A 24,262-nucleotide genomic window follows, 5' to 3' on the forward strand; every position below is an offset into this window, starting at 1 on the left:
AGGATATTGATAAAACTATTTTGACACATATAATTATTTGGGATAATTTTAGATTTAGGGGATGGTATTTTAGGGCAATTAATCTGGTTTGGGAAGGATAGACCAGCCCAGGGCAGGCAAAGACACACCCTGAGCTAAAACATAGACAATATATAATCACTGGACAATTTGGGTTTAATAAATTAAAAAGGTGGAAAGGGTTTAGGAATATCTAAACTAAAGAATATAAATAAACCTCCCACCAAATCAAGCTGTTATCTTCAGAGAGATGATATCTATACTGCTAGTTTTCTCTCTACCCAAAAGTCTCAGTTCCTATAATAAAATGCACTTCACTAACCCAAAGCCCCTTAGATGGTGATAGAGGTAGTAAGGTTGGAAGGTAAGCAGGCACAGTGCTCTAAGGAAAGATCTCACTGACAGATGGCTTTAGGTGTCTCAGCAGCTCTTTAGGAATATCTCTCAGTACCTGTACACAGGTACAGTTGATTGGTAAGATAGATCACAAGGAAAGCCACAGGAGAGAGAATAGCTAGTTCACCAGGTCTGCCCTAGAAGACTAGATAAAACTCAACCTCCAGCTTAACTATCTGTTAGAAGAAGACAGTCCAGTCACTTCTCCAGAATTCCTGAACCTTCTTGCTTCAGCCTTTTCAGCAGCTCCTGCTCCTGCTCATTTCCTTAATACAGTATCTATCTAGTTTGATTTTCCTCTGGATATCTTCCATGCCAGGGGCAAGAAACTTTGGCAAGCATACCTACCTGTCTTTGATTCACTTAATATTAGTCGGGGTATCAGAAAAAAAAAAAGGACTCACTGTTGTTAATACTTCTTAAGGAATCATGTAATTTTGACACACTCATGTGAATCATCTAATGGGTGGAGCTTTAGAAATAATATTTTGCATAAGATTGATCATATCACTTTATTGAAAATATGAATAACATGGAAATAGGTTTGGAACAATGATATATGTATAACCCAGTGTAATTGCTTGTCAGTTCCGGGAGGGGGAAGGGAAGAGAGGTGGGAAAAATCATGAATTATGCATATAGCCATAGAAAAATAGTCTAAAAAAAAAGAACATGATTCCGGGGCTGAGTCCATCTCCCTGGATCACATCACCTGAAAAAATAAAGAAATACAGAAATAGTGCTTTGCTTTATAGAATCAAATACTCATATATTCAACAAAACACAAGTATAGTAGGATATACACCTTTCAGTCATCTCATCTCCAAACAGACTGCTCTCATTTTAATCTTCTTGGCTTCTCTACCTTGCTCCTAGTAAACTCATCTTTATGAAATTTCATCATCTAATAGCTCCAGCCTTATTACACTTCTTCAGTACCCTGTGACTCTCTGATTAGAGGATAGAGCCATAAACTCTCCCATTTAAGGAGAGGGGATACAACAGACATCTCAGACATTTCCTTATTTTCCCCTCTCAGCCACACTCATTTTGAACTTCTTTGGTTTTTCTACCTCCCTCCCCTCATCTCCCTTCAAAGTAGGTGCTTAATAAATGTTTGTTACTTATTGTAAGATTAGAAATGTGTTCTGTTGTAGAATATTATTTTGTAGGGTCTGTAATTTCCCTTCTTATAGCTTATTTAGGATATCTTCCATTGTGTAGATATATTCTCATAAATATTTTATAGAATGGGAAAATAGGCATATGAATTGGTTGTATTATAGTTTCTGGACCATAAGTATGTTTTTATGTGATATTTTCCTAAATCCACTCCAATTTAATATTTTTTGTCAACTCTCAATTTTATCATTTTAGCCCCAGATTTCTTCTGTGTAAATAGGTTGGCCTAGTCTAGTTACTCTTCACAAATTTATTTTCTTTGGTGCCATTTCTGCTTTTTCAAGCAGTAGTTTGGAGACAATGATATGAGAATTCAGATATGAGTATTCCATAATCACTGATGCATAAAAGAATTTGACAACTCTTTACATCTGAAGACCTTAGGAGTCACTAGAGACCTCAATATAAGCTCACCATTCTGTTTTTTTCTATTGGTTTACATTATGCTTTCCCATCATTTGGGGAGCTTCATAGTGCTGATTATTTTAAGAAAAGTCAATAAATCTTAGAGCCCCAACATTAGGGAAGAATAATTTTTCCTTAATGATTAGGCAGGGAATAGTCTCTCTGCCCTCTGGTGACTTTGCAAACTCTTAGTCGCTGAATTTCCCCCCTTATCCATAAGCTTTATAACAAACACTTGGAATGTAATAAAAGTGAGCTTATCTTTATATGGTGGCAAAATCTATCACACAAGTACAAACAAATAAAACTTGAGAGAAGAAGAAAATGCCAAAAAGTAAATGATGCTGCTTCACTATGCAGAGATAAGGGGTTGGAGGGTGAAAAGTAGATAAATTACTCAGACCCAAACAGCAAGACTTGTCCTCAGGGGTCATTTTCTAAATTGATCAGTGAGCAAAGAAATCTTTAGTTCTAGCTGCATATACTTATGGTCAGTCCTAGGTAAAATTGTCCTTCATTTATCATTGGCTATCTAGCCTTTTTCATTCTCCCTTTTCCTTTTTTAGATTAAAGTTCTTTTGACTGGATTCTCAAGATTCCAGGCAAATATATTTAATTGTTCCTTGATAGTTGCATCCAGTCTGACCAAGAATCTCTCATTCCTATATTTCTAAGCTGTCAATCCAGAAATTTGGATGTTTTGCTTAGATACTACCTTCTTACCTAGCTGTTCACTTTCTAAATCAGTATTTCTCTACTAGAGCACTCTTTGGTCATCAACATTGATTAAAACAGTTTCCTCCCCTAAAATGTTCAGTTCATTTCCAAAAACTTCATATTTCTTAACAATGATTTCCTTTTTCTGCCTTCCTGTGACATTTATGCTTTCATGAATCATCAGATTGACCAGTCTTGGAAGAGTATCATGTCCTGGGTACATGTCCCAAAAAGACCCAGTGTTATTGTCAGACTGACAGAGCTGCCCTTTAGTTGGGAGACATCAAACACAAATGCATATTTTTTTTTTTCTTACTGAATGGTATCTTCCCTAACACCTTTTGCTATCTATAGAATTTGCTACCACGACTCAGCTGCCTTCTCATCATGGAACTTCTCTCTGTCCTGTCTCCACTATTTTGGAGATGGCCCAGGATAGCCATCTTTCATTCCTCTCCTTGCTGAGATTCCTGCTCTACAAGATTTGGCCACTATCCCATTCTCCTTACTTCTTCCCCATTTTCTAGCTCCCGTTTATGTATTATCTTCTCCTGTATGATAGTAAGTTCCTTGAAGTCACGAATTGCTTTTTCTCTTTATTTATATCCCCAGTGCTTTGCACAATATCTGGCAAATACTTCACGCTTAATGTTTATTCCCTAATTGTGGTTCCAGATGATTGTCATAAATGTTTCTCATATATATTACTTAGATCCAAATACTTAGCATTTCTCATCTCTTTTTTTTAAACTCTTACCTTCTGTTTTAGAATCAATACTAAGTATTGGTTCCAAGGCAGAAAATCAGTGAGGGCTAGGCAGTGTTGATCAAGTTACTTGCCCAGCGTCACACAGGCAGGAAGGGTCTGAGATCAGATTTGAACCTCAGGATCTCCCATCTCCAGGCCTGGTTTTCAATCTTCTGAGCCACCTAGATGCCTCATCCATCTCTTCTTGTTATATTCTTCCACCTCTAACCTTCTGACACATGTCAGGATTCACTGTGCTTATCATATTTTTTTTGGTTATTTTTTTTCTTGAGGGAGAATACATCCTTTTGGCATAGCAGTTATTTGTGCAAAGACAAAAATAAATATCATGTACTTTTATATATCACTGCAGAATTCTTTCTATTCTCAATGCTTCCTGGAAGCAGGTTTCTCAATCTTTTGTGGTTCTTGCTAGAGACTCTTTTGGACAGTGCCCCTAAAGAACTTTGAAGATAATTATGTATGGTATTAGTCCTCAGATTTAAAGAAAAAGCTCTCTGATTCTGCTACATTACTAATAGATTTGCAATTTGCAGGTAACTAACAGTAGCTGGCAACAGTGTGCAGACTATGGTCTTACTTTGAACATGAGTAATTCAGTGAATCAAGAAAGGATTTGTATCAAGTGACAGTGGGGAAAAAAAAAACAACTGTGAAGATAGAATTAACCCTCCCTTTGTCTATTTTAAGTTAATCAAATGAAGAACTTGAAGTGCCCCTACTTAGTACCTAGCTAACCATTAAGTAAGAGAGCTCACAAATCATTTACTGACCCCCAAGTGGTGCTAGGCACATTGGGAGACTGCAATTGGTTCCTGTAAAGAGGGGGAGAGAAAGGAGGTATGTGGAAAAAGGGAGATAAAAAGGACCAATTCATTCATTCTGCATTGGTGAGCCAGGCTGGAGGTAGACTCTTGGAAGTTGTCATATTGTCCTAAAATTGTCCTTGACTGGAGCTTTCTATGCTGAAGAGGCTTGCTGGGTGAGTGACTCGGGCTGAAGGGAGAGAATTGCATTGGTGGACTTCTGACTGAGGAGTACCAGAAAATCCACATGGAGATCGGGACTTGAGGAAGCCCTTGCTGGGGGCTGAGCCAGACTTCACCAGAGCAGCACTTAGGACTGGTAGACTAGACCAGGCTTTATTTCCTTCCTTTATTTCCCACTTTCACTATCACTCCTATTGTAAATAAAAGCTGCTTACAGTCATTTTTGACATAAGGGCTAATATTTTATTTTATAAATGGTGATCACTTTTATAACTCTCATATTGAGTCAAAACCTAATTTTAATTGTTACAGATCTAAGAAAAACTATATTCCAATGACCATAACTGCTTAAATAATATCAAAAGTACTTGAATTTCAGTGCATTATAATAAAATTATTTGTCTTGGAGAACTGATAAGGAAATATATATTTTTAGTTGAGACATGGGGGGTTTTGGATATGGAACACAGAACATTCTATCATAAATGATTGCTTTGTCATTTATTTTTTACCAATTACTTTTTTACTGTTCAAAAAAGACTTCAGGGTATTATTTTTTTTTCAGGAGAGAATTTAAGAGAAAATAACCATCATAAAAATGCATATGCTATATATGCACTATATATAATCTGTAATGTATGTAATCTGTAATCTGCATTATAAAAACAAAAGCAATGACCAAACACTTTGAAAAATTAGTAAATAATTAACTTTAAAAAAAGAACATGATCTTTCCTCACAATACCAGACTGTGTGAAATTTGGAGGCTATTATCTCCTGGCACTGGAACTTGATAGCTATGGGTGTCCTGTGCAATAGGGCTAAGTCATCTTCTGAAAAATCTGTTTGCTACTGAATTAGATTGTACTCTCACAAATTTGTTGTTCATCCTGTGTTTCAAAGAGGATCATTGATATCATGGGATAATGTCTTTACTTGTGTGTGAATCGGATTAAGTGAGGCAGAATTGTACAAAGTGTTTAGCTTCATTCTCTCTTCCAGAATTATTGATGTCAAGTGTCTTCAAAGGTCAGGATGGCTAGGAATGGCCTTGGGTGCAGTGAATGAAGTCAGTGTTTTTGATGTCTGACCAAGCTCTAAGAATTCCACAGTGTCTGCTTCAGCTACCATTATGAACTTTGGAACAAATTGTTGGGGAATGGTTTAGTTTCTTTTAAATTTGACTTAGTTTTATATATATTTGAGAAGTTAGACCTTTATCAGAGAAAGTTACTAAATTTTTTCCTAGTTTGTTGCTTCCCTTCCAATCTTAGTTGTATTGATTTTGTTCATACAAAAATGTTTTAATTTACTATAATGAAAATTATTTATTTTACATCTTGTAATATTCTCTGTCTCTTGTTTGGTCTTAAATTCTTCCCTTCTCCAAAGATATGACAGGTGAACTATTTTATTTTCAACTAATTTGCTTATCACTCTTTATGTTTAAGTCATATATAAATTTTTTAACTTATCTTGGTATAGGTTGTGAGATGTTGAGCTAAACCTGATTTTTGCCATTCTATTTTCCAATTTTCCCAGCAGTTTTTGTCAAATACTGAGGTGGTTGAGATCATTTACCCCTAGTCTATTCCATTGATCCATCCTTCTTTCTCTTAGTAACGGATTATTTTGATGACCACTGCTTTATAGTACAATTTAAGATCTGGTACTGTTAGGCCACTATTCATTACATATTTTTTCATTAGTTCCTTTGATATTCCTGATCTTTTGTTCTTCCAGATGAACATTGTTATTTTTTTCTCATTCTATAAAATAATTTTTTGTTAATTTGATAGATATGGCCCCGAATAAGTAAATTAATTAAGGTAGATTGACATTTTTATTAGCTCATCCTATCCATGAGCAATTAATGTTTTTCCAATTGTTTTGATATTTCTGTGAAAAAAGTGTTTTGTAGTTGTGTACATATTATTCCTGTATTTGTTTTGGCAAATAGATTCCCAAACATTTTATATTGTCTAAAGTGATTTTAATTTGAGTTTTTCTTTATAATTCTTGCTGCTGATTTTTATTGGAAATGTATAAAAAATCTGATGATTTATGTGGGTTTATTTTGCTAAAGTTATTTTTCTATTAGGTTTTTACTTGATTTTCTAGGATTCTCTAAGCATACCATCATATCATCTGCAAAGAGTGATAGTTTAGTTTCTTCGTTGTCAGCTTTAATTCCTTCAGTTTCTTTTTCCTCTTTAATTGCTCCTGCTAGCATTTTAGTACCATATTTGTGTCATAAAAAGAATTTGGTAAGACTCTTTGCTTATTTAGTCAAATAGTGTATATTGTATTGGGATTAGTTGTTCTTTATATGTTTGATAGAATTCATTTGTGGATAGATCTGCCCCTGGGGAGTTTTCCTGAGGAGTTCAAGTTGATGATTTGTTCAGTTTCTTTTTCTGAGATGGGATTGTTTAAGTGTTCTGTTTCCTCTTTTGTTAATCTAGGCAATTTATGTTTTTGAAACATTCATCTATTTCACCTAGATTATCATATTTATTGTCATATAGTTGGGCAAAATAGCTCCTAATAATTGCCTTAATTTCCTCTTCATTTGAGGTGAAATCACCCTTTTCATTTTTGATACTGATGATTTGTTTATCTTCTTTCTTTTTTAAAAATAAAATTAACCAATACTTTTTCTATTTTATTTATTGTTTCCACAGAACCATCTCCTTTTCTTTTTTTATTAATTCAATGGTTCTTTTACTTTTAGCTTTATTAATTTTTCCTTTGATTTTTAGAATTTCCAATTTAGTCTTTAACTGGGGATTTTAAATTTGTTCTTTTTCTGATTTTCTTAGTTGAATGCCTAATTCATTTATCTATTTTTTCTCTATTTTGTTGTTATAAGCACTCACGAATATAAAAGTTCCCCTGAGTCCTGCTTTGGCAATGTCCCATAAATTTTGATATGATGTCTCCTCATTGTCATTCTCAGTGAAATCAATAATTGTTTCTATGACTTATTCTTTGACCCACTAGTTTTGAAGAATTAGACTATTTAGTTTCTAATTAATTTTTAATTTGCTTCTTCATGAACCCTTTTTGATTATAATTTTTATCACAGTGTGATCTGAAAAAGTTGCATTTATTATTTCTGCTTTTCTGTTATTAGTTGTGATGTTTTTATGCCCCAGTAAATGATCAATCTTTGTATATTTACCATGTGCTGCTGAAAAAAAGTATATTTCTTTTTATCCCTATTCAGTTTTCTCCAGATTTCTATTAACTTTAATTTTCCTAAAATGTCATTCACTAATCTTATTTTATTTTTTATTTATTTTTTGGTTTGATTTATTTAGTTCTGATAGGGGAAAGTTGAGGTCCCTTGCTAATATTGTTTTGCTATTTCCTCCTTAAGCTGCTTTAGTTTCTCCTTTAAAAATCTGGATGTTGTATCATTTGGTGCATATATGTTGAGTTCTGATATTTCTTCATTGTCTATACTGCCTTTTATCAAGAGGTAATTATCTTTCTAATCCCTTTTAATCAAATCTATTTTTGCTTTAGCTTTGTCTGAAATCATGATTGCTAGCCTGCTTTCCTTGACTCCATTGAAACCAATAGATTCTGCTCTGGCTTCTTACCTTTGCTCTGTGTGTGTCTACCTGCCTCAAACATGTTTCTTGTAAACAACATATGACAGGTTTCTGGTTTTTAATCCATTCTGCTATCTGCTTCTGTTTTATGGGTGAGTTCATCCCATTAACATCCACAGTTATGATTACCATCTGTGTATTCTCCATTTTGATTTCCTCTTTTTATCCTTCCCTTTTTCTTTTCATTCTTTCCTTCCACTCCAGTGATTTGCTTTTGATTCCCCCTCTTCTTCCTCCCTTATATTACTCCCTTCCACTTTCCTTCTTATTCTATTCCTACTTCTCTAAAGGGTAAGATAAGATTCTATACCCCAAAGAACCTGGTTGTTCCTCCCTCTCTGAATCAATTTCAATGAAAGTAAGGTTTAAGTATTTCCCATTTCCACCTTTATTCTCCTTCCTATTGTAATAATAGCTCTCCTACATGCCTCTTTATATGATATAATTTATCCCATTTTACGCCTCTTTCTCTTATTATAATCCTCTGTTTCACTACTAATTTTTTAATATCATCCTAAACAATTTACTCTACATTATCTGTCTATGTATACTTCTTCTAACTACTATGATAATGATAACAATTTTAAAGAGTTAATGATATCATCTTTTCATATAGAAATATAAACACTTTTGAGCTTATTGAAACCCTTAAGATTTTTCTTCTTATTTACCTTTTCATGCTTCTCTTGAATTTTGCATTTGGCCATCAAATTTTCTGTTTAAGTCTTGTCTTTTCTTCAAGAATGTTAGGAAATATTCTATTTTATTAAGTGACCATACCTTCCCCTGTCACTTATGATGGTAGGTGATTATATTCCAAGCCTTCCTTTTCTTCAATGTGAAAGCTGCCAGATCCTGTCAAATCCCTACTGGGGCTGCATGATATCAGAATTGTTTCTTTCTAGCTGCTTGCAGTATTTTCTCTTTGGCCTAAAAGCTCTTGAACTTGGCTATAATATTCCCAGGAGTTACCATTTAGAGATTTATTGAAGGAGGTTATCTGTGGATCCTTTTGATCTCTATTTTACTCTCTTGTTCAGAAATATTAGGGCAATTTTCTTGGATAATTTCTTGTAATATGTTGTGTAGGATTTTTTTTTTGGTCATGACTTTCAGGTAGTCTAGTAATTCTTAAATTGTCTCTCCTGAATCTATTTTCCATGTCAGTTGTTTTTTCAACAAGATACTTTATATTTTCTTCTATTTTTCATTCTTTTGTTTCTTGATGTCTTGTGAAATCATTAGCTTTTTTAAAGACTGAATTTCTTACATGACCTTTTGACCCTCCTTTTCCTTTTGATCCATTCTACTTTTCATGGTATTCTTTTCTTCACTGGACTTTTTGGCCTCTTTTTCAGTAGGTCAGTTCTGTTTTTTAAAACACATTTTTCTTCATTTGATTTTTATGCCTTTTTTTCCCAGTTAGCCAATTTTACTTTTTAAGTTATTTTATTCTTGCATTATTTTAATTTCTTTCCCCCATTTTTCTTCAACCTGTCTTATTTGATTTTTAAATTCTTTTTTGAGTTCTTCTAGAGCTTATGATCAATCCCCCTCCCCCCTTTTTGGAGATTTTGCATGTGTTTGCTTGTATTTCATCACCTTCTATGAAATTTTTGAGGGTTAAGAGTTTTGTTTGTTTGTTTGTTTTTGCTGTCATTTGCTCATTTTCTTGCCAGTGGACTGGGAAATCTGCAAGTTGCTGGCCATTTTTGTCTTAGCTTTCGGCTCAAAGGATTTTGCCCTGAGGCTCTCTTCACTGCTCTCTGTGGAGCCTTGAGATTGCCCAGTACTATGGACCTTTGGACCTCACTGCCAGGGCCTGGGACTTCAAGGGATGGGTTTAAGGTGTTCTTTTGTTGGTATAGCCCTTGCCTCTGGATCCTCAAGTTGCTTATGCCCTGGTTCTAAGTCTGATGCAATTGGTGGGGAGGTGGTCAGCTTGCCCTTTTCTGTTTGCAATTTTGCTTCTGGTTCCCCTTTATATTGTGGAATTCCACTCTCTCTGCCTATCTTTCATGCTGTGTTCAGTGGGAGAGCCCCCCTCACTCCTGCTTTGACTCCTGTCCTTTTGAGGCACCTTTTAAAGATTGGTTTGGAAGGATTTCAGAGTAATTTCATGCTTTTGTTGCTACTAAGCTGCCATCTTGGCTCTGCCCTCAGCTTGGCAAATATTCACACCAAAAGTACTAGTCTTCTCTGCACATCTCATATAGTCTTCTCAGGGAATACCAAGTGTTACAAAGGAAATGATTCTGTTTACATTAAATTACAAAAATCTATTAGCTATCATTCCATTTAGTTGAATGTAGATAGAAATCACATTTTTAGGAAAATACTTTGGAACTAAAAGTAAAACACAAATTTCAAAAGAACAGAAAAAAAAGAAATAGCATGCTTATATATGAGAGAAAGAGGACACTAAGAGTTAGGAAGACATCCAGGTTCACTGAATACTTACTGGTTGTCTAATCGTAGGGGTATTACTGAACTTTCCTGAGCTTTAAACACTTTTCTTATCTAAGTTATAGTTAGATTGAGAGTTCCCAGACTAATGAAATAATAGATTTTTATATAGTAACATATGCTTGGTAATAACTAGTTTTACTTGCATTTTTCATAATTTTACATTTGATTATGGTTATGTATTATAATGAAATTTTATCAAAATATTATTTCTGTAATTTAAAGACTATGGTGCTAAGAAAAATCTTAGAGGGGCACAAAGCTTTATACAGTTAGAAAGATTTCTAATACTTCAGCCTTTTATTTTTAGGACATATGGCCTATATGTCTTCTGATATTGGTAGCTATATTTAAAGGAACTTGGAGCCTATCTTATAGTAACTATAATGCTGTAATTAATAGTAATCACTGTTGATCACAAAATTAATATTTGCTGTAATATGTAACACTGAATAGTTAAAATACTAATATTTTGTCTTAGGTACAAATACAAACCTTCATGAACACTACTTTTGGGAGAATCTTGTCTTCTCAACTTGCTCTTCACCTACTTCAACGGTATTTATTAATTTAAGTGTAGCATAATTTAAAACTTTGTATTTGGAGGTGAAACAATGCCAAATTTAGAAATCTTAAGTTCAGTTAACATAGCATTCTCTAAACAATTTCATAAAGTCATGGTTACTAATTATTTTTAAAAAAAGCATAACATGGTACCTTCTTCATTGGTAAATTTAAAAGGGAATTTCTCAGCATAAAAATACAGAAAAGACAATTTTAATGTTTTACACTGAATATAATTTTTGTTATTATATAATCCAAATTATTCCTATATTTAAAGTGTATTCCATATATGCTACAGTGGAGACAATTAATCTTTTGGTCAACTGTATAGCTGATACTCTTTCTTTCTTCCATCCTCGCTTCTTTTTCTTTGCCCAGAAATATTTACTTTAATATATAACCACAAACATACCAACTCATTTATATGTGAGGCATAATTGAACCCCACCCCACCCTCATCACCAAATCTGTCTCTGAGATAAGGTAGGGAATTAAGTCTATAACTTAGTTTGGTCCCCATAGAGCAGAGTTGCAGTGTTTTTGTCCAAAAACCACTCAGGTTTACATCCAAAGGACACTGGTTTCTCAAGGCTTCTGTGCTGGGTTTCCAACTGTACCACTTGGCCTGAAATCTTGACATATGAACCCCTGGGTCTGGAATGATCACCTCTAGAACTGAGAGTGAGGAGGACAAGAAAAGGGGAACAACAGAAACAACACTCCTAAGTTCATTGCTTGGAACCAGAGTAATTAATATAAGGAAGGGAGCAGGGATAGGAAAGTCCTTCCCCTCTCACAAGTTCCTTTCATGATAGCCTCACTGTGGGTGAACTAAGATCTTTACCTTCCTGATATAACAATAAAGAATGACTAAAGAGAGTAGCCAAAAAATAATTGCTAAATTAGAAATTAAGTGAGGAAAAGTAACAGTAAAATCAGAGCAAATGGTTTCCATGTTTCCCATTTTATTACTGAATGTTCCTGCAGCTCCCTTCTCTTTCCTATAAACCCAACTAGAATCGACTGGTGAAGAGTCTTTAATAACCACATACACAAATCATGGGTGACAGGGCAGGGGGAAAGCAGAAATGAAAATAAGGGCCAAAGCGAATGGTTTCAGTGTTCTTTATATTTTCCCCAATGGCCACAACTACTTTGAGAAGCTACCATAGAGTTGGCTAATCTGTGTTTTTTTTTCCCTCTTTTGGCCTAGATGATTACCTAGCTTTGAGCAAGTCACTATCCTGAACTCATTTTATTTTTAAATAAAGTGAATATAACTTATTACTTAAATCAAGAGGTTGGTATTTGGACAAAATTATATTTAAAGGTGATTTTAAAAAGTAAAAATACTATGAAAGCAAGAAAATCCTAATCTAAAATAATAATACCTAGTATTTATGTAGAGCTTTAAAATTTGCAAAGCTCTTCACAAATGTTTTATCTTTTTGTCCTCTCAACAACCTGGGAAGAAAAGTGCTTTTGCATTTGAGGACAAGGAAACTGAGGCAGAGGTTAAGTAACTTGCATAGGGTCACACAGCTGATAAGTAACAGAGGTTAGATTTGAACCTAAGTCTTCCTGACTTCAGATTTAGCACTTTTACCTATCATACCATTCTTTTTTTTTTAGTTCATTTATTTATTTAATTAATTTAGAATATTTTTCCATGGTTACATGATTCTCATTCTTTACCTTTCTTCCTCCCTTCCACCTCCCATAGCCAGTGAGAAATTCAAGTAGGTTTTACATGTATCATTGATCAAGACCTATTTCCATATTATTAATATTTTCAATAGAGTAATCATTTAGAGTCTACATCCCCAATCTTATCCCCATAGAACTATGTGATCAAGAAAATGTATTTCTTCTGACCTATCACACCATTCTTAATGCCAAACATATTGTCAGAGAATTATTCCTCTAAGTGCTGTGGTTATTTGGTGACAACTTATTTTGCTGTAAATCCCATGACTCCAATGCTTCCTGAAACAACCTTTTAAAAAATAGTTTATATGTATGCTAAAATTGTGAGTATGTATTAAATGTATGAATATTCAGTACACTTTGGAATTAACAGCAAATTCTTAAATATATTTCATCAATAGTTAAATAGTAATCAAATAATTCTTTTTTCAGATTTCAAAAGCTAAACATTCCTTGCCTTCAATTAGAAATTGCACATACCATTGAACGCATTCTTCAGTTTTATGCTGCCGAACTTGAATCTACAAAAAAAGTAAATATTCTGTTCATAATTGGAAACTTGGAATAATCTGTTCATGCAAAAGTAACATTTCTTTTGAAAATCTTTGAAATCATTTGGCTTTTAGACTCAAGATAATTCTTTAGGGCAATCAGTGGTAAGCCTCTTTACTACCCTAGAGACTTGTTTTTGTTCCACAAGAACCATTTTAATTTGTTCCATTAGAAGGATTACTGTAGATTCATTGTACCAAGTATGCTCTCTCTCTCATTTCCTGTTCCAAACTGATAATGGTGGTGGAATGATGTGCAGGTGGGAGTTAGCCAAGAAAATGTGTTTTAGCGGGGTTATGAGTGAGCATCAATTTATTGGCCATGATAGTCCACCCTTTATGGCAGCTATCATAAATTGGTTTAATAATGGAGAACTATGCTTTAAAAGACTCTAAAAAGGAGCATTCCCTTTGATCTATCAATTCAATTACTACAACTGTATCCCAAAGAGTTCAAAAAAGGGGAAAAGATCTATTTGTACAAAACTATTTGTTATAGCTCTTTTTGTGATAGCAAAGAATTAGAAATTGAGAGGTTGTCTATCAGTTTGGAGAATGGCTGAACAAGTATATGATTGTGATGGAATATTGTGCTATGAGAAATGACAAGCAAGATTATTTTGGAAAAATCTGGAAAGACTTCTATAAACTGATGCAAAGTGAACTGAGCAGAACCAGAACATTGTTCAGAGCAATATTTTTTTATGAAAAACTGTGAATGACCCATTTATTCTCAGCAATGCAATGATCCAAGACAACCCCAGAGACTTATAATGAAAAACGCCATCTGCCCAGAGAAAGAACTGATGCAGATTGAAACACACTTTATTTCACTTTTTGTTTGTTTGAAACCTTTTCCACAAAATGACTAATGGTGAAAATGTTTTACTTGATTGCACCTGCAAACTATAACAGATTGTTTATTATCTCAGGGAATGGGGAAGGGTGGAAGGGAGTGGGGGACAGAAAGTAAGGGAGCATTTGGAACACAAAACTTAAAAAAAAGAATGTTAAAAATTGTTTTTACATATAATTGGGAAAAATAAAATATTTTTAAAAATAGAAAATGAAAGTATACCATTATGCTTACTATCATATATTTGACAGCAGTTTTAAAATTACAGCTTTATCTTGCTAACAAAGACGACCCTCCCCTGGCCAGAAATATGCCTCCTATAGCAGGAAAGATACTGTGGGTGAGGCAGCTCTACCGGAGAATTAGTGAGCCAATCAACTACTTTTTTGTAAGCTGATAATAATGTTCTATAAATTCTCTTGTTCTGACTAATAGTAATATGCTTTGTTCAATTTAGCAAACTTCTTACATTGAAGTTGCAATATCTCTTGTGATAATCTTCAAATCTTATATCAATCATATAAATACAGTGGCCATAATTGAATATTTGGTGCATAACTTTTTGTTTTAGTTCACAAAAGAGGGGTGGGTGAGGATCATCTTTATAAAAATTATGCAAGTCACATATACTCTTTTTTAAAAACCTTTACCTTTCATCTTAGAATCAGTACTGTAAACTGGTTCCAAGGCAGAAGAGCAGTAAAGACTAGGCAGTGGGGGATATGTGACTTGCCCAGGGTTACACAGTTAGGAAGTGACTGAAGTCAAAGTTGAACCCAGGACCTCCCACCTCTAGGCCTGACTCTCAATCCACTGAGCCACCCATTTGCCCCCAAGAACATATATTCTTAATTGTTCTGACAGCAAATAAAAAGATTTAGAGATGGAATAAACTTGAGACATTATAAGGTCTAATGACTTTATTTTATAGATGAAGAAGCTGTGTTCATGTGATTTCCTAGTAGCCAGGAAAAATTTTGGTTCTTTCATAAGTCAAAAGCATAATAGTTGCCATCAATCTCCTGTGCTCAGGCCTGGCTTTTGGTCCACTGAGCTACCTAGCTGCACCTCTTGTATCTTTCTTAATGGAGCTTTTTTGACTGCCATATGATACTGTTGATTCATAGTGAGCTTGTAGTCCACTAAAACCCTTAGATTGTTTTCAGATAACTATCTATCCTTTCCTCCCCACAACTCCCACTATTTTGTACATTTAATAATAATTATAATAATAGCTGACTTCATATTGTGCTTACTATGCGCCAGGTACTGTTGCTAAGTACTTTATAGTAATTTCATTTGATCATCACAACCATCCTAGGAAGTAGGTGATATTACTCTCCTGATATTATAGTTGAGGAAAGTGAGGCAAATGGAAGCTAACTTGTCCAGGATCACTTAGAAGGTCTTTCTGACTCCAGGCTCTATATTCTATCTACAATGCCACTTACCTGATATTTGTGAAGTTGATTTTTTTAAGGATAAATATACATATATATGTATAATTTTTGAGGATACATTTATCCCTATTAAATATAATCTTTTTAAGTCTATTTTTTAATTTTTAAAATTTTAAATTAAATATAAAAATAAAATGAGCCTTATGTTTTAACTTGGTAAGATCATTTTGTAACTTCACTTTGTTGCCACTTTCTCTCCTCTGACACTACCACCACTTGAATCTAGGCCCTCATCACATTACACCTCAATTACTGCAATAACCTGCTGGTATGTAGGTCAGCCTCAAGTTTCTCCACACCCCATTCAACCATTTAAGTGACTTTTCTGAAAAGCAGGTAAGATCATGTCACACACACACACACACACACACACACACACACACACACACACACACACATTCAGGAAGTTCCAATGGCTTCCTTTTGTCTTCAGGATCAACTACAAAATGTCCTTTTTGGCATTCAGAGTCATTTATAGCTTAGCCATTTCCTACCTTTTGCTCCCTAACTTGTATTCTTCTTTGCTGGTTTCCTGGATATTCAAGCCATCATACTCCATCTCTGGGCTCTGGAAATTCTCTCTGGCTGTCTACCCCTTCATCTCTCCCCAACTGCCCCCTCTTCCCCACCATGACTGGAATGCTCTCCCTCCTCTGCTCTAACTACTCACCTCCCTGGTTTCCTTTAAGTCCCAACTAAAGTCTCACCTTCTACAGGAAACCTTCTACAAACCCTCTTAATTTCAGTGCCTTCCCTCCTTTAATTATTTCCTCTTTAATCTATTATATAGCTTGGTTTTATATACATTTGTTGGCATACTTTCTCTTCCTTAGCCCCAGTAGATTGAGGGCAAGGACTTTCTTTTGCCTTTTTTTTGTATTTCCGAAGCTTAGCACATAGAAAGCACTTAAAAAAATGTTTAATGAATTGAATTGCAATTTAAAAAAAGTTCTAAGAACAATCAGTAGTTAATCTCTTTCTTTTTTTTTTAATAAAAGAACAATTCAGACATCTTGTCAAGTCCAGAGGGTAAAGCAGTTATTCGACAATACAACAAAATTTCTTATGTCCTGGTAGAATTTGAAGTACTCTACCATACAGCCTGGGTCAAAGAGATTTCACAGTTACAATATGGTAAGTAAGTAGTTGTGTAAGAAAGAAATTATATGCTTTTGGATTGTTGTCAAATGATTTTGAATGGATTCATGGTTATATTTAAACTATAGTAAATTAAATTTAATGTTTGCAGATATCAAAATTCTTCATGTATGATTTGAACTCTTCAGTCATCTATTATTACAAATGTGTAGGTACTCCCTTTATTGAGGAAGATCCCATCACCTCTAAAATTTGGTAGAGGTCTTCCTGAGTTTCTATGGCCAATAAATTCATCACCCTGAAACAGATCTTTTATGCACTTCACTGAAATTGTCTAGGTCCTAGGAAATTAAAATCACTTGGCCAATATTCAAAGCCTATCAGATGACAATTATTGTAACAAATAATGTGGCTTTTCTTTTTAGTTGTTTCCAAGGATTTTCCAATATGAATCCACACTGTGCCATAATAGCCAAAACAAACCCCAAAGCAATCTAAGGTTATATTAAGAGAGGTTCAGTCCCCAGGACATAGGAAGGGAGAGTCTCACTATGCTCTGTCCTGGTGAGATTATATCTGGAATAAAATGGTTAGTTCTGAGACCCCAATTTCAGGATGGGCATTACCTAGCTAGAGTGTAGTTGAGTTGATCAGGATGAGTTTTGTTTATACTAGGAATTCCACCTGAAATGGCGGATTGCCTTCCTCTCCATATATGTACATATGTATCCATCACTTCATTTAAGAAACTGTCTAAGATTCCCTCCTGTGGCAGGGGAAAAAAAGGAGGGAAAGGATAGGGAAAAGGAAGGGTAGGAAGATATCAGGGGTCCTCCCCCTCTGCCTAGTGGCAGGGAAATTGACCAGGATTTCTTCTTCTTAACTAGGCTAAGGAATTTAAATCAAATCAAAACTAGACTCAATAGAAAGTCAGGTAGGTTTATTTGGGATTTTAGGAAAGGGAAGGTTTGGGAAGGTATAGGAAAGTTTGATCTTCCACAGGTATGCAGGGATCAAAGCTCTCCACCTAGGTTTGGGAAAAAAGGTGTCAAAATCCAAGCTTCTCTTTTTTATTCACCCTCAGACACCTCTCCCAAAGGAAGTGGGGTGTGTCCAAGGAAGTTGCAGTAGAGAGTTCTGGGAGATACAGTTTCCCAAAGCCTAGATCAATTTCGAAGAGCACTCTCCTTAAAGAATTCATTCTGTATGTTACTGTTCTCTGACCAGCCCTTTCTTGGGTTTTCACTCACCATCTGCTCAGTTTATGCTTACATTTCCCTTGTTTTCCTAAACATTGACTCTTCAATTTCTTGCTGCACTTCTTTTTTTTTTTAATTTAGAGTATTTTCCCATGGATATATGATTCATGACTTCCCCCCCAACTTCTCCACCCACCCCCCCAGAGCTGACAAGAAATTGTGCTGGGTTATACATGTATCATTGTTCAAAACCCATTTCCATGTTATTCATATTTTCAGTAGAGTGACCTTTTAACATTAAAACCCTAATCATATACTGAACCATGTTTTTCTTCTGCATTTCTGCTCCCACAGTTCTTTCTCTGGATGTAGATAACATTCTTTCTCATAAATTCCTCTGGATTGTCCTGGGTCATTGCATTGCTGCTAGTAGAAAAATCAATTACATTTGATTGTGCCATAATGTATCAATCTCTATACAGTATTCTCCTGGTTCTGCTCCTTTCACTCTGCATCAATTCCTGGAGGTCATTCCAATTCACATGGTATTCCTCTAGTTCATTATTCCTTTTAGCATGATAGTATTCCATCACCATCAGATACCACAGTTTGTTCAGCCATTCCTAAATCAGAGGGCATCCCCTCATTTTCCAATTTTTTTGTCACCACATAAGAGCATGACTAAAACTATTTCTGTGCAAATCTTTTCCTCTATTATTGCTTTGGGGTACAAACCCAGAATAGGTATGGTTTGGATCAAAGGGCAGACATTCTTTTAAAGCCCTTTGCACATAGTTCCAAATTGCCCTCCAAAATGGTTGGACCAATTTAAAAGTCCACCAGCATCTTGCATTATTGTCCTAATTTTGCCACATCCCCTCCAACATTTATCACTTTCCTTTGCTGCCATATTGGCCAATCTGATAGGTGTAAGGTGGTACCTCAGAGTTGTTTTGATTTGCATTTCTTTAATCAGAAGGGATTTAGAACACTTTTTCATGTGCTTATTGATAGTTTTGATTTCATCATGTGAAAACTTCCTACTCATGTCCCTTGACCATTTGTTGATTGGAGAGTGGCTTGATTTTTTTGTAAATTTGACTTAGTTCCTTATATATTTAGGAAATTAAACTTTGGTCAGAGAGTTTTGTTATAAAAATATTCTCCCAGTTTGTTGCTTTCCTTCTAATTTTGGTTGCATTGGTTTTGTCTGTACAAAACCTTTTTCATTTGATATAATCAAAGTCATTAGTTTTACATTTTGTAATGTTCTCTATCTCTTGCTTGGTCATAAATTCCTTCTTTTCCCACAGTTCTGACAGGTATACTATTCTATGTTCGCCTAATTTATTTATGATTTCACTCTTTGTATTTAAGTCATTTACACATTTTTAATTTATCTTGGTATGGAGTCTGAGATGTTGATCTAAACCTAATTTTTCCCATACTGTTTTCCAATTTTCCCAGAAATTTTTGTCAAATAGTGAGTTCTTGTCCCAAAAGCTGGGTTCTTTGGGTTTATTGGTTGCTGAAGTTATTTACTCCTAGTCTATATCATTGATCCACCCTTCTGTCTTTTAGCCAATACCATCTTGTTTTGATGACTACTACTTTATAGTAAGTACAGTATAAGATCTGGTACTGCTGGGCCCCCATCCTTAATTTTTTTTTTATTATTTTCCTTGATGTTCTTGATTTCTTATTCGTCCAGATTAACTTTGTTATAATTTTTTTTTAATTCTATAAAAGTTTTTTTGGCAGTTTGATAGTTATGGCACTGAATAAATAGATTAATTTGGGTAAGATTGTCATTTTTCTTATTACACTTCTTAGATGCATCAGTGGTCTCATTGATGTCTGATTCTTCCCAGTGATTCAGATTGAGTCCCATCCTCCACACTTTCTTGTCCTGTGTGACTCTTGTTCATTTTCAAAGTAAAGTTATTCAGTGTATGTTTGTTTTGTTCCTCAACTAGATGACAAACTCCCCAAGAAAGTTTTACTTGTTAGGATAGGATTTTAGGCAAGGGATACACAAGAGGAAAAAACGTATAAAAATCTGCTTTATTATTTAGGAAGGGAAAGGAATAAGGGCTTAGGGATTTGCTTATTCTTATTCTTATTCAAAACTAACTAAACTATACTAATTAGGTTACGAAACTAAAAAGCTTAACCAAATACCCAAATCTCACAGAGCAGTCCAAAAGCAGTTAGAACCAGGATCAGTTGTTAGATGTCCAAGTAAAACTGAATGCTGCCAGCAGCTAGATACAGGAACCCTTCCTCAGTTTCAACACAGGGAAATCCTCTCCCAACCTTCCATGCAACCTCCTCAGGAGACCAGAAGAAAGTCTGTTCGGCCAAGATGGAATCTTCCCAGATCCTGCAGCTCTGGCTCCCATGTGACCGTTGGTCACATGCCACACCTAGGTGCGCATTTTTCAGTTTTTGCACAGTTTTGCAAATTTCAAACCTTTTCATCCTTTATCACATACTGCATTTATTGTTTTAGAATTTTTATAGTTTTATAGCATTTATTAAGTTCCTTCCAAAGTAGGTATCCTTTGGTCCTGGAGGAGTTTTTAGTTAGTGCTCTCTGAAGAAAGGCATTATATTGTTTCAGTGCTCCCAAATATATATTGATGCACTAGTACACTTGGTATATCTGATCCTTGTATTGTCCCCCATGTCAGGTGACTGACAAACATTCAAGGATCCAGAGAATGAGATGTGGGGAGAAAGATGACATGCATCAGGAAGGCCAATGAAACTGGTAGCAATCAGAGGCAAGGTTTATTGATCACAGCTAGTATTTTATAGAGAAAGTGATGAGGGCTAAGAGATTAGGTAAGCTTTTTAAATGAACAATGGTCAGTAATGATTTATAATCTTAGGAAATTAGTTACAATCTTAGTAAAATGACTTAGTTTACCTCACTGAAACTTAGTTTTCTATAGGATAATTATCCGATGTCATTATGTAACCATCTAGGTTTATCAGGGAAATGTTTGACTTCATTGAGTAGAACAAGAACAACCAGGGACTATTATCTGTGGTTTTTGATAATTGCCTAGTCTAGTATCATTTCTCCATTTGTGTGTACCAGGCCTTGTGGATACAAAGTGAAAACCAACAGCCTTTTCTCTCAAGGATCTCCACACACACACACATACACCACAAACACATATATACATAAATACATGCATACATATATAATACACACACAGAGTACATGCAAGGTGGCCTAAGAAGAGAAAATAACAGCTTTGGAAATGTGAAGATTCCCAACAAAGAAAACAATTTAAGAAGAAAGGAAGCCAGAGATTCTATGAAGCTGAGGTGAGAAAGAAGAGCATTCCTAAAGCAAATTGAGTAATAGAGAGTAAAATGAATCACTAATTTAGAGACCACGAGAATTAACATTTAAACAATCTATTTTGTTAAAGATTCCAGACTACCAAGATGTAATAGCATGTAAAAGAGGACTAACTCCAAAGCTATGTACCCTTAAAGCACCCTAAAAAGGTTATGTAAAGTTTATTAATAAATCAGTGGACCAATTCATCAGTGCAGGTAGCCTAAGTAAAGTCTTAATGATTTGGATTCAAGGATTATATAGCTAGGGTTTTGCTGATTTGGCAAATTTCAAAAGGCAAAGGCGCCCTTCCAGAGGCCTTAATGAGAGCCATTTGGAAGGAAAGCAGCTGAGTATAATTCATTTCTTAGGAATTGAAACCTGGGAGCTAGAATCAAGGAATCAAGCAAGAAAACAGTAAGTGGAAAACAGGTGTAGAGCAAGCATGGCTCACTAACATGATTTGTGTAAATCAGGGGTTAACTTATTTTGAGCCCTTTGGCAGTCTATTGAAGTTCATAGATCTCTTTTCTAAGGCTAATGTTTTTAAATACATAACATAAAATACATACAGGATTATGAAGGAAACGAATGATATTGAAATACAGTTATAAATGTGGTTTTTTAAAAAGAATTCTCAGACCCCTTCCCTGAAATCTCTCCATAGACCCTATTTAAGGACTTTTGATATAAAGGGACCATATTTCTGTGTAGCCACAGGCCTTACTCATCTGTGCTTCTGTTAACCAGCTGCAATAGCATTATCCATGGCCTGGCCATTTAGAAATAGAGTATAAGAACATATGAAAAGAATTATCAGTATAACTTGTTTTTTTTATCTAGCCTGGAAGGCTGTTGTAACCCAAAGAAGAGTGTTCCTGTAAATCACAAAGACAAAAAAAATAATGAAAATTACATAATGACTTCACAAGAACACAGAAATTGAGTGTTGGAAGGGACCACCATAACACAGTAGAATATTTGTCATTCAATCTTTGCTTGAATATTTCCTGCATTGAAGGAGAACCCTCTGCCTCTCCTGTCATCAAACCTAGATTAGCTTCTATTAAATATTCCTGTTTCCACCATCAGAGTCAAACAGAAAAAATCGAATTCTTCCTCCAGGTGACAGCTCTTAAAATACTTGAAAAATGCTACTGTTCCCCCTTAGTTTCCTCTTCTCCAGTCTGAACATGCTTCGTTTTCTCACAAGATTATTTTCATAGAATATTAGACTAAAGGCCTTTCTTTATCTTTCTCATCCTGGCTGTCCTCCTCTGGACGCTATCTAGCTTATCAATGTAATTTTTAAACTGTGGTACTCACAACGGAACACAATACTACAGAGGAAATATGTCAAGAGCAGAGCATACTGAGACTATCACCTCCCTTATCCCTATAAGCTACTCATGCCCCCTATTAATGCAGCCTAAGAGAATATAATCTTATTAGCTGTTTCACCTCCCTGATAATCCATATTCACCTTGTAATATGCTAAAAATCCCAGAATACATGCTTCCCTCATTTTATATTTGTGAATTTTTTTCTGTTTCTAAGTGTAGGACTTTAAATTCCTCCCTATTGAATTTCATCTTATTAGATGCAGTCCAGTGCCTATTAAGATACTTTTAGAACTTGACTCTTATCTAATGTTAGCTATCCCTCCAGCTTTAGTATCAATCTGCAAATTTGTTGAATCTACCACATATGCCCTATTATTAAGGTCATTGATTAGAATGAAAATAGCAAGGGGGCAGCTGATAGCTCAGTGAAGTGAGAGCCATACTTAAAGATGGAAGGTCCTAGATTCAAATTTAGGCTCAGACACTTTCTAGCTGTAGGAACTTGGGCAAATCACTTAACCCTCATTGCCTGGCCCTTATTGCCTTTCTGCCTTGGACCAATACACAACATTGATTCTAAGTCAAAGGATAAGGGCTAAAAAAATTTTTTTTAAATAGCACAAGGCCAAGAACATCCCTTTGAACACCCATTGGAGAAATTCTGACACATTTACATTAAGCCATTGACAATCCTTTGAGTCTGGCTATCCAACAAGGTGTGAATTCATCTAATTATATTTCAGTTAATCCATATCACTGCCTTCTCCACAAGAATAATAGGAGATAACTGTGTCAAACAAAATTCCCCTCTGCTAGTTTAGTAACTTGTCAAAAAAGGAAATGAGGTTATTTTGGCATGAACTTTTTTTTTCTTGGAAATTTTTATTTAATTAATTTAGAAGATTTTCCCATGGTTACAAGATTCATGTTCATTCCCCCATCCCCCTCCCATAGCCAATACACAATTCCTCTGGCTTTTACATGTATCATTGATCAAGATCCATGTCAATACCAATAATAGTTACACTAGAGTGATTGTTTAGAGTCTATATCCCCAATCATATCCCCATTGACCCTTGTGATCGAGCAGTTGTTTTGACATGAACTTTTCTTGATGAAGCCATACTGACCTTTTGTAATCATCATCTCTTTCTATCTAGATATTCACCTATTATTGTTTGTCAGTCATTTTAAAATTTTGCCTAACTCTTCATGACTCCATTTGGAATTTTCTTGGCAAAGATACTGGCATCATTTGCTTTTTCCTTCTTCAGCTACTACTATATGGTTTGCCATTTTTTTCTCTAGTATAGATGAGGAAGTTGAGGCAAATTAGATGAAGTGATTTTCCCAGGTTTGCATAGCTAGTCTGAGGCTAGATTTGAATTAGGGTCTTCCTGATTACAGACCCAACAAGTTGTATTAGCTTAAAAGTGTACTTAAACTTTTGAGACTCTATTTATAGTACTAGAATTGTTAGTAATACCTCTCTGAGATGAAAAACAAAGGCATAAATGAAAAAGAGAATAAATATAATCCTCAGTTTTTAGGCAACATGATTGTATGC

The 24,262-nt window shown here is 34.9% G+C and overlaps 1 protein-coding gene across 2 annotated transcripts in view; it reads left to right on the top strand.

Annotated features, from left to right (window-relative positions):
* Window positions 1-24,262, top strand: part of DNAH8 (dynein axonemal heavy chain 8) — a 491,513-nt gene that overhangs the window by 78,519 nt on the left and 388,732 nt on the right. For both annotated transcript variants that reach the window (XM_016431041.2, XM_016431044.2), the window contains exons 14-17: window positions 11,044-11,120; window positions 13,266-13,365; window positions 14,509-14,628; window positions 16,699-16,834. In XM_016431041.2, the coding sequence (XP_016286527.1) occupies window positions 11,044-11,120; window positions 13,266-13,365; window positions 14,509-14,628; window positions 16,699-16,834 (433 nt within the window). The remainder of the gene's footprint in view (window positions 1-11,043; window positions 11,121-13,265; window positions 13,366-14,508; window positions 14,629-16,698; window positions 16,835-24,262) is intronic.

Source organism: Monodelphis domestica, chromosome 2, assembly GCF_027887165.1.
Source record: "Monodelphis domestica isolate mMonDom1 chromosome 2, mMonDom1.pri, whole genome shotgun sequence".
NCBI classification, from domain to species: domain Eukaryota; kingdom Metazoa; phylum Chordata; class Mammalia; order Didelphimorphia; family Didelphidae; genus Monodelphis; species Monodelphis domestica.